Source organism: Phyllobates terribilis, unplaced genomic scaffold, assembly GCF_046119375.1.
Source record: "Phyllobates terribilis strain yellow unplaced genomic scaffold, ASM4611937v1 Scaffold_4__5_contigs__length_816908805, whole genome shotgun sequence".
NCBI classification, from domain to species: Eukaryota; Metazoa; Chordata; class Amphibia; order Anura; family Dendrobatidae; genus Phyllobates; species Phyllobates terribilis.
In genome coordinates, this window is record NW_027362764.1 from 8,828,596 (window position 1) to 8,841,058 (window position 12,463).

A 12,463-nucleotide genomic window follows, 5' to 3' on the forward strand; every position below is an offset into this window, starting at 1 on the left:
TACTCAAGAGAGGTACAGAGAAACGTATGGGCACTGAGACTACGAGTGTGTACTCAAGAGAAAGGTACAGAGAAACGTATGGGCACTGAGACTACGAGTGTGTACTCAAGAGAAAGGTACAGAGAAACGTATGGGCACTGAGACTACGAGTGTGTACTCAAGAGAAAGGTACAGAGAAACGTATGGGCACTGAGACTACGAGTGTGTACTCAGGAGAAAGGTAAAGAGAAACGTATGGGCACTGAGACTACGAGTGTGTACTCAGGAGAAAGGTAAAGAGAAACGTATGGGCACTGAGACTACGAGTGTGTACTCAAGAGAGGTACAGAGAAACGTATGGGCACTGAGACTACGAGTGTGTACTCAGGAGAGAGGTACAGAGAAACGTATAGGCACTGAGACTACGAGTGTGTACTCAAGAGAGGTACAGAGAAACGTATGGGCACTGAGACTACGAGTGTGTACTCAGGAGAGAGGTACAGAGAAACGTATAGGCACTGAGACTACGAGTGTGTACTCAAGAGAGGTACAGAGAAACGTATAGGCACTGAGACTACGAGTGTGTACTCAAGAGAGGTACAGAGAAACGTATGGGCACTGAGACTACGAGTGTGTACTCAAGAGAGGTACAGAGAAACGTATGGGCAGTGAGACTACGAGTGTAATCAGGAGAAAGGTACAGAGAAACGTATGGGCACTGAGACTACGAGTGTGTACTCAAGAGAGGTACAGAGAAACGTATGGGCACTGAGACTACGAGTGTGTACTCAAGAGAGGTACAGAGAAACGTATGGGCAGTGAGACTACGAGTGTGTACTCAGGAGAAAGGTACAGAGAAACGTATGGGCACTGAGACTACGAGTGTGTACTCAGGAGAAAGGTACAGAGAAACGTATGGGCACTGAGACTACGAGTGTGTACTCAGGAGAAAGGTACAGAGAAACGTATGGGCACTGAGACTACGAGTGTGTACTCAGGAGAGAGGTAAAGAGAAACGTATGGGCACTGAGACTACGAGTGTGTACTCAGGAGAGAGGTACAGAGAAACGTATGGGCACTGAGACTACGAGTGTGTACTCAGGAGAGAGGTACAGAGAAACGTATGGGCACTGAGACTACGAGTGTAATCAGGAGAAAGGTACAGAGAAACGTATGGGCACTGAGACTACGAGTGTAATCAGGAGAAAGGTACAGAGAAACGTATGGGCACTGAGACTACGAGTGTAATCAGGAGAAAGGTACAGAGAAACGTATGGGCACTGAGACTACGAGTGTGTACTCAGGAGAAAGGTACAGAGAAACGTATGGGCACTGAGACTACGAGTGTGTACTCAAGAGAGGTACAGAGAAACGTATGGGCACAGACTACGAGTGTGTACTCAGGAGAAAGGTACAGAGAAACGTATGGGCAGTGAGACTACGAGTGTGTACTCAGGAGAAAGGTACAGAGAAACGTATGGGCAGTGAGACTACGAGTGTGTACTCAGGAGAGAGGTACAGAGAAACGTATGGGCACTGAGACTACGAGTGTGTACTCAGGAGAGAGGTAAAGAGAAACGTATGGGCACTGAGACTACGAGTGTGTACTCAGGAGAAAGGTACAGAGAAACGTATGGGCAGTGAGACTACGAGTGTGTACTCAGGAGAAAGGTACAGAGAAACGTATGGGCACTGAGACTACGAGTGTGTACTCAGGAGAAAGGTACAGAGAAACGTATGGGCAGTGAGACTACGAGTGTGTACTCAGGAGAAAGGTACAGAGAAACGTATGGGCAGTGAGACTACGAGTGTGTACTCAGGAGAGAGGTAAAGAGAAACGTATGGGCACTGAGACTACGAGTGTGTACTCAGGAGAGAGGTACAGAGAAACGTATGGGCACTGAGACTACGAGTGTGTACTCAGGAGAGAGGTACAGAGAAACGTATGGGCACTGAGACTACGAGTGTGTACTCAGGAGAGAGGTAAAGAGAAACGTATGGGCACTGAGACTACGAGTGTGTACTCAGGAGAGAGGTAAAGAGAAACGTATGGGCACTGAGACTACGAGTGTGTACTCAGGAGAGAGGTACAGAGAAACGTATGGGCACTGAGACTACGAGGGTGTACTCAGGAGAAAGGTACAGAGAAACGTATGGGCACTGAGACTATGAGTGTGTACTCAGGAGAGAGTTAAAGAGAAACGTATGGGCACTGAGACTACGAGTGTGTACTCAGGAGAGAGGTACAGAGAAACGTATGGGCACTGAGACTACGAGTGTGTACTCAGGAGAGAGGTACAGAGAAACGTATGGGCACTGAGACTACGAGTGTAATCAGGAGAAAGGTACAGAGAAACGTATGGGCACTGAGACTAAGAGTGTGTACTCAGGAGAAAGGTACAGAGAAACGTATGGGCAGTGAGACTACGAGTGTAATCAGGAGAAAGGTACAGAGAAACGTATGGGCACTGAGACTAAGAGTGTGTACTCAAGAGAGAGGTACAGAGAAAAGTATGGGCAGTGAGACTACGAGTGTAATCAGGAGAAAGGTACAGAGAAACGTATGGGCACTGAGACTACGAGTGTGTACTCAGTAGAGAGGTACAGAGAAACGTATGGGCAGTGAGACTACGAGTGTGTACTCAGGAGAAAGGTACAGAGAAACGTATGGGCACTGAGACTAACAGTGTCATGGGTGTGTCGCCACGAAGATCGTCGCGACTACACAGCCTGACTTCTCGCAGCTGAGTTTTTGGTGCTTTGTGTTTTTTGGTTGTGAGGGAGTTAATTCTCTCTCTCTCTGCTTGACGAGGCTCAGCCTCGCCCAGCTGCAGTTAATGCTGCAGTATTGGGATTCCTTCAAATACCTGCTGGTCTGATAGGGAAGTTGTCGGTGAAAGCATTTCTTGCAGACTTTCAGAGTGGATCGTTGTTTGGTGGAGTTCGGAGCGAGGAGTATGCGGTGTGGTTTGTTCCCTTCCTCCCTTTATCATTTATCTCCTAACCTGTTGTTGTTCCCTCTGTAATTGTGGTGTTAGTTTTTGTATGCAAGGTGGTTTTCCCTTGTACTGTCTCGTTTGTCTAGTACTGTGTTTTGGGCATTTTCTATCCTGTTCCCCATTGTTGTGATCGGGGTCCTTCTCAAGACTAGATTACTTAGGTTCAGGGATATTCAGGAGTTTAGGGTTACGCTGGCGGCCTGGACCTCTGTACCATTAACAGTACCTCCAGGTTGAGGGATTAGTCAGGGCCCCCGTCTAGGGTCAGCTCAGGCCCCTGACCCCCCTGTACGCTGAGACAGAGTGACAACGAGTGTGTACTCAGGAGAAAGGTATAGAGAAACGTATGGGCAGTGAGACTACGAGTGTGTACTCAGGAGAAAGGTACAGAGAAACGTATGGGCACTGAGACTACGAGTATGTACTCAGGAGAAAGGTACAGAGAAACGTATGGGCACTGAGACTACGAGGGTGTACTCAGGAGAAAGGTACAGAGAAACGTATGGGCACTGAGACTACGAGGGTGTACTCAGGAGAAAGGTACAGAGAAACGTATGGGCACTGAGACTACGAGGGTGTACTCAAGAGAGAGGTACAGAGAAACGTATGGGCACTGAGACTACGAGGGTGTACTCAGGAGAGAGGTACAGAGAAACGTATGGGCACTGAGACTACGAGTGTGTACTCAGGAGAAAGGTACAGAGAAATGTAGGGGCACTGAGACTACGAGTGTGTACTCAGGAGAGAGGTAAAGAGAAACGTATGGGCAGTGAGACTACGAGTGTGTACTCAGGAGAGAGGTACAGAGAAACGTATGGGCAGTGAGACTACGAGTGTGTACTCAGGAGAGAGGTACAGAGAAACGTATGGGCAGTGAGACTACGAGTGTGTACTCAGGAGAAAGGTACAGAGAAACGTATGGGCACTGAGACTACGATTGTATACTCAGGAAGAGGTATAGAACAAAACGTACGAGCAATGAGTGATAACGAATGTATACTCAGGAAGAGGGATAGAACAAAACGTACGAGCAATGAGTGATAACGAATGTATACTCAGGAAGAGGTATAGAACAAAACGTACGAGCAATGAGCGATAACGAATGTATACTCAGGAAGAGATATAGAACAAAACGTACGAACAATGAGCGATAACGAATGTATACTCAGGAAGAGATATAGAACAAAACGTACGAGCAATGAGTGATAACGAATGTATACTCAGGAAGAGATATAGAACAAAACGTACGAGCAATGAGTGATAACGAATGTATACTCAGGAAGAGGTATAGAACAAAACGTACGAGCAATGAGTGATAACGAATATATACTCAGGAAGAGATATAGAACAAAACGTACGAACAATGAGCGATAACGAATGTATACTCAGGAAGAGATATAGAACAAAACGTACGAGCAATGAGTGATAACGAATGTATACTCAGGAAGAGATATAGAACAAAACGTACGAGCAATGAGTGATAACGAATGTATACTCAGGAAGAGGGATAGAACAAAACGTACGAGCAATGAGTGATAACGAATGTATACTCAGGAAGAGATATAGAACAAAACGTACGAGCAATGAGTGATAACGAATGTATACTCAGGAAGAGATATAGAACAAAACGTACGAGCAATGAGTGATAACGAATGTATACTCAGGAAGAGGTATAGAACAAAACGTACGAGCAATGAGTGATAACGAATGTATACACAGGAAGAGGTATAGAACAAAACGTACGAGCAATGAGCGATAACGAATGTATACTCAGGAAGAGGGATAGAACAAAACGTACGAGCAATGAGTGATAACGAATGTATACACAGGAAGAGATATAGAGCAAAACGTACGAGCAATGAGCGATAACGAATGTATACTCAGGAAGAGATATAGAGCAAAACGTACGAGCAATGAGCGATAACGAATGTATACTCAGGAAGAGGGATAGAACAAAACGTACGAGCAATGAGTGATAACGAATGTATACTCAGGAAGAGGGATAGAACAAAACGTACGAGCAATGAGTGATAACGAATGTATACTCAGGAAGAGGGATAGAACAAAACGTACGAGCAATGAGTGATAACGAATGTATACTCAGGAAGAGGGATAGAACAAAACGTACGAGCAATGAGTGATAACGAATGTATACTCAGGAAGAGGTATAGAACAAAACGTACGAGCAATGAGCGATAACGAATGTATACTCAGGAAGAGGGATAGAACAAAACGTACGAGCAATGAGCGATAACGAATGTATACTCAGGAAGAGGTATAGAACAAAACGTACGAGCAATGAGTGATAACGAATGTATACTCAGGAAGAGGGATAGAACAAAACGTACGAGCAATGAGCGATAACGAATATATACTCAGGAAGAGGGATAGAACAAAACGTACGAGCAATGAGCGATAACGAATGTATGATCAGGAAGAGGGATAGAACAAAACGTACGAGCAATGAGTGATAACGAATGTATGCTCAGGAAGAGGGATAGAACAAAACGTACGAGCAATGAGTGATAACGAATGTATACACAGGAAGTGATATAGAACAAAACGTACGAGCAATGAGTGATAACGAATGTATACTCAGGAAGAGGGATAGAACAAAACGTACGAGCAATGAGCGATAACGAATGTATACACAGGAAGTGATATAGAACAAAACGTACGAGCAATGAGCGATAACGAATATATACACAGGAAGAGATATAGAACAAAACGTACGAGCAATGAGTGATAACGAATGTATACTCAGGAAGAGATATAGAACAAAACGTACGAGCAATGAGCGATAACGAATATATACTCAGGAAGAGATATAGAACAAAACGTACGAGCAATGAGTGATAACGAATGTATACTCAGGAAGAGGTATAGAACAAAACGTACGAGCAATGAGCGATAACGAATGTATACTCAGGAAGAGGGATAGAACAAAACGTACGAGCAATGAGCGATAACGAATATATACTCAGGAAGAGATATAGAACAAAACGTACGAGCAATGAGTGATAACGAATATATACTCAGGAAGAGGGATAGAACAAAACGTACGAGCAATGAGTGATAACGAATGTATACTCAGGAAGAGGGATAGAACAAAACGTACGAGCAATGAGCGATAACGAATGTATGCTCAGGAAGAGGTATAGAACAAAACGTACGAGCAATGAGTGATAACGAATGTATACTCAGGAAGAGGGATAGAACAAAACGTACGAGCAATGAGTGATAACGAATGTATGCTCAGGAAGAGGGATAGAACAAAACGTACGAGCAATGAGTGATAACGAATGTATACTCAGGAAGAGGGATAGAACAAAACGTACGAGCAATGAGTGATAACGAATGTATGCTCAGGAAGAGGGATAGAACAAAACGTACGAGCAATGAGCGATAACGAATGTATACTCAGGAAGAGGTATAGAACAAAACGTACGAGCAATGAGTGATAACGAATGTATACACAGGAAGTGATATAGAACAAAACGTACGAGCAATGAGTGATAACGAATGTATACTCAAGAAGAGGGATAGAACAAAACGTACGAGCAATGAGCGATAACGAATGTATACTCAGGAAGAGGGATAGAACAAAACGTACGAGCAATGAGTGATAACGAATGTATACTCAGGAAGAGGGATAGAACAAAACGTACGAGCAATGAGTGATAACGAATGTATACTCAGGAAGAGGGATAGAACAAAACGTACGAGCAATGAGCGATAACGAATGTATACTCAGGAAGAGGGATAGAACAAAACGTACGAGCAATGAGTGATAACGAATATATACACAGGAAGAGATATAGAACAAAACGTACGAGCAATGAGTGATAACGAATATATACTCAGGAAGAGGGATAGAACAAAACGTACGAGCAATGAGTGATAACGAATATATACACAGGAAGAGATATAGAACAAAACGTACGAGCAATGAGCGATAACGAATATATACTCAGGAAGAGATATAGAACAAAACGTACGAGCAATGAGCGATAACGAATATATACTCAGGAAGAGGGATAGAACAAAACGTACGAGCAATGAGCGATAACGAATGTATACTCAGGAAGAGGGATAGAACAAAACGTACGAGCAATGAGTGATAACGAATATATACTCAGGAAGAGGGATAGAACAAAACGTACGAGCAATGAGTGATAACGAAAGTATACTCAGGAAGAGATATAGAGCAAAACGTACGAGCAATGAGTGATAACGAATGTATACTCAGGAAGAGGGATAGAACAAAACGTACGAGCAATGAGCGATAACGAATGTATACTCAGGAAGAGATATAGAGCAAAACGTACGAGCAATGAGTGATAACGAATATATACTCAGGAAGAGGGATAGAACAAAACGGACGAGCAATGAGCGATAACGAATATATACTCAGGAAGAGGGATAGAACAAAACGGACGAGCAATGAGTGATAACGAATATATACTCAGGAAGAGGGATAGAACAAAACGGACGAGCAATGAGCGATAACGAATATATACTCAGGAAGAGGGATAGAACAAAACGTACGAGCAATGAGTGATAACGAATATATACTCAGGAAGAGGGATAGAACAAAACGTACGAGCAATGAGTGATAACGAATATATACTCAGGAAGAGGGATAGAACAAAACGGACGAGCAATGAGTGATAACGAATATATACTCAGGAAGAGGGATAGAACAAAACGTACGAGCAATGAGTGATAACGAATATATACTCAGGAAGAGGGATAGAACAAAACGGACGAGCAATGAGCGATAACGAATATATACTCAGGAAGAGGGATAGAACAAAACGTACGAGCAATGAGCGATAACGAATGTATACTCAGGAAGAGGGATAGAACAAAACGTACGAGCAATGAGTGATAACGAATATATACTCAGGAAGAGGGATAGAACAAAACGGACGAGCAATGAGTGATAACGAATATATACTCAGGAAGAGGGATAGAACAAAACGTACGAGCAATGAGCGATAACGAATATATACTCAGGAAGAGATATAGAACAAAACGTACGAGCAATGAGTGATAACGAATATATACTCAGGAAGAGATATAGAGCAAAACGTACGAGCAATGAGTGATAACGAATGTATACTCAGGAAGAGATATAGAGCAAAACGTACGAGCAATGAGTGATAACGAATGTATACTCAGGAAGAGATATAGAGCAAAACGTACGAGCAATGAGTGATAACGAATGTATACTCAGGAAGAGATATAGAGCAAAACGTACGAGCAATGAGTGATAACGAATGTATACACAGGAAGAGGGATAGAACAAAACGTACGAGCAATGAGTGATAACGAATGTATACTCAGGAAGAGATATAGAACAAAACGTACGAGCAATGAGTGATAACGAATGTATACTCAGGAAGAGATATAGAACAAAACGTACGAGCAATGAGCGATAACGAATGTATACTCAGGAAGAGGTATAGAACAAAACGTACGAGCAATGAGTGATAACGAATGTATACTCAGGAAGAGATATAGAACAAAACGTACGAGCAATGAGCGATAACGAATGTATACTCAGGAAGAGGGATAGAACAAAACGTACGAGCAATGAGCGATAACGAATATATACTCAGGAAGAGGGATAGAACAAAACGTACGAGCAATGAGCGATAACGAATATATACACAGGAAGAGATATAGAACAAAACGTACGAGCAATGAGCGATAACGAATATATACTCAGGAAGAGGGATAGAACAAAACGTACGAGCAATGAGCGATAACGAATGTATACACAGGAAGAGGGATAGAACAAAACGTACGAGCAATGAGTGATAACGAATGTATACACAGGAAGAGGGATAGAACAAAACGTACGAGCAATGAGTGATAACGAATGTATACTCAGGAAGAGATATAGAACAAAACGTACGAGCAATGAGTGATAACGAATGTATACTCAGGAAGAGATATAGAACAAAACGTACGAGCAATGAGTGATAACGAATGTATACTCAGGAAGAGGGATAGAACAAAACGTACGAGCAATGAGTGATAACGAATGTATACTCAGGAAGAGGGATAGAACAAAACGTACGAGCAATGAGCGATAACGAATATATACTCAGGAAGAGATATAGAACAAAACGTACGAGCAATGAGTGATAACGAATATATACACAGGAAGAGATATAGAACAAAACGTACGAGCAATGAGCGATAACGAATATATACTCAGGAAGAGATATAGAACAAAACGTACGAGCAATGAGCGATAACGAATATATACTCAGGAAGAGATATAGAACAAAACGTACGAGCAATGAGTGATAACGAATGTATACTCAGGAAGAGATATAGAACAAAACGTACGAGCAATGAGTGATAACGAATGTATACTCAGGAAGAGGGATAGAACAAAACGTACGAGCAATGAGCGATAACGAATATATACTCAGGAAGAGGGATAGAACAAAACGTACGAGCAATGAGCGATAACGAATATATACTCAGGAAGAGGGATAGAACAAAACGTACGAGCAATGAGCGATAACGAATATATACTCAGGAAGAGGGATAGAACAAAACGTACGAGCAATGAGTGATAACGAATATATACTCAGGAAGAGGGATAGAACAAAACGTACGAGCAATGAGTGATAACGAATGTATACTCAGGAAGAGATATAGAGCAAAACGTACGAGCAATGAGTGATAACGAATGTATACTCAGGAAGAGGGATAGAACAAAACGTACGAGCAATGAGTGATAACGAATATATACTCAGGAAGAGGTATAGAACAAAACGTACGAGCAATGAGCGATAACGAATGTATACACAGGAAGAGATATAGAACAAAACGTACGAGCAATGAGTGATAACGAATGTATACTCAGGAAGAGGTATAGAACAAAACGTACGAGCAATGAGTGATAACGAATGTATACTCAGGAAGAGGGATAGAACAAAACGTACGAGCAATGAGTGATAACGAATGTATACTCAGGAAGAGATATAGAACAAAACGTACGAGCAATGAGCGATAACGAATGTATACTCAGGAAGAGATATAGAGCAAAACGTACGAGCAATGAGCGATAACGAATGTATACTCAGGAAGAGGGATAGAACAAAACGTACGAGCAATGAGCGATAACGAATGTATACTCAGGAAGAGGTATAGAACAAAACGTACGAGCAATGAGTGATAACGAATGTATACTCAGGAAGAGGGATAGAACAAAACGTACGAGCAATGAGCGATAACGAATGTATACTCAGGAAGAGGGATAGAACAAAACGTACGAGCAATGAGTGATAACGAATGTATACTCAGGAAGAGATATAGAACAAAGCGTACGAGCAATGAGTGATAACGAATATATACTCAGGAAGAGGGATAGAACAAAACGTACGAGCAATGAGTGATAACGAATGTATACTCAGGAAGAGGGATAGAACAAAACGTACGAGCAATGAGTGATAACGAATGTATACTCAGGAAGAGATATAGAACAAAACGTACGAGCAATGAGTGATAACGAATGTATACTCAGGAAGAGGTATAGAACAAAACGGACGAGCAATGAGCGATAACGAATGTATACTCAGGAAGAGGGATAGAACAAAACGTACGAGCAATGAGCGATAACGAATGTATACTCAGGAAGAGATATAGAACAAAACGTACGAGCAATGAGCGATAACGAATGTGTACTCAGGAAGAGATATAGAGCAAAACGTACGAGCAATGAGCGATAACGAATGTATACTCAGGAAGAGGGATAGAACAAAACGTACGAGCAATGAGCGATAACGAATATATACTCAGGAAGAGGGATAGAACAAAACGTACGAGCAATGAGCGATAACGAATGTATACTCAGGAAGAGGGATAGAACAAAACGTACGAGCAATGAGCGATAACGAATGTATACTCAGGAAGAGGGATAGAACAAAACGTACGAGCAATGAGTGATAACGAATATATACTCAGGAAGAGGTATAGAACAAAACGTACGAGCAATGAGTGATAACGAATGTATACTCAGGAAGAGGGATAGAACAAAACGTACGAGCAATGAGCGATAACGAATGTATACTCAGGAAGAGGGATAGAACAAAACGTACGAGCAATGAGTGATAACGAATGTATACTCAGGAAGAGGTATAGAGCAAAACGTACGAGCAATGAGCGATAACGAATGTATACTCAGGAAGAGGTATAGAACAAAACGTACGAGCAATGAGTGATAACGAATGTATACTCAGGAAGAGGTATAGAGCAAAACGTACGAGCAATGAGCGATAACGAATGTATACTCAGGAAGAGGTATAGAACAAAACGTACGAGCAATGAGCGATAACGAATATATACTCAGGAAGAGGTATAGAACAAAACGTACGAGCAATGAGCGATAACGAATGTATACTCAGGAAGAGGGTTAGAACAAAACGTACGAGCAATGAGCGATAACGAATATATACTCAGGAAGAGGTATAGAACAAAACGTACGAGCAATGAGCGATAACGAATGTATACTCCGGAAGAGGGTTAGAACAAAACGTACGAGCAATGAGCGATAACGAATATATACACAGGAAGAGATATAGAACAAAACGTACGAGCAATGAGTGATAACGAATGTATACTCAGGAAGAGGTATAGAACAAAACGTACGAGCAATGAGCGATAACGAATGTATACTCAGGAAGAGGGATAGAACAAAACGTACGAGCAATGAGCGATAACGAATATATACTCAGGAAGAGGGATAGAACAAAACGTACGAGCAATGAGCGATAACGAAAGTATACTTAGGGAGAGATACAGGGACGAACATAAGAAACAAGATAGAGGAGTGTGCATATATGGAGGTACAGAGTGAAATGTAGGATCAGTGAGGGAACAGAACAGGTTTTGGGATATATGCACAGAGGAGAGGCGAGGAGACAGAAGAGGGAGAGATATAGAGCGAACCATGGGAACCAAGAGTATACAACAAGGTCAGGGGCATAAACAGAGATATGGAGACAGAACTACACTCAGGAGAAGATACAGAGTGAGATGTAGCAGCAAACAGTGTATACGAGATAGGGAATAAAGGGTCAGAAGGATATCTTATGGGGAGGGAAATGGTGGGGTTGGGGAGGTAGACATTAAATAAAGTATGGGGTCAGGGTATAACCGATCACAGGGGTGACATGGGAAGAAATACAAAGGAATCTTAAAAGGTGGTAGATGATATAGAGGAAACTTAAATAAAACGCCCCATTATCCCCCATTTTATGGTTCTCACCATCCTGGAAGACACGCTCAACGTTCAGGCCGTATGTGGCGCACGTCTCATAATAAGTGCAGCGCTTCAGGTCATTGGACAATTTCCGCGCTCGAGAGTCGTCTATAACTCGGGGGTTGGTTGCACTGATGGCATCTGGGAAAAGAAGAAGAAGAAAAGGATTATTACATATCAATAACTGCAGTATCCACAT

General features: G+C 42.2%; 1 protein-coding gene across 5 annotated transcripts in view; it reads right to left on the minus strand.

The window, feature by feature from the left end:
• AGAP3 (ArfGAP with GTPase domain, ankyrin repeat and PH domain 3) overlaps window positions 1-12,463 on the minus strand; it is a 447,006-nt gene that overhangs the window by 283,592 nt on the left and 150,951 nt on the right. For all 5 annotated transcript variants that reach the window (XM_073677119.1, XM_073677116.1, XM_073677118.1 and 2 more), the window contains exon 6: window positions 12,271-12,405. In XM_073677119.1, coding sequence (XP_073533220.1) covers window positions 12,271-12,405 — 135 coding nt within the window. The remainder of the gene's footprint in view (window positions 1-12,270; window positions 12,406-12,463) is intronic.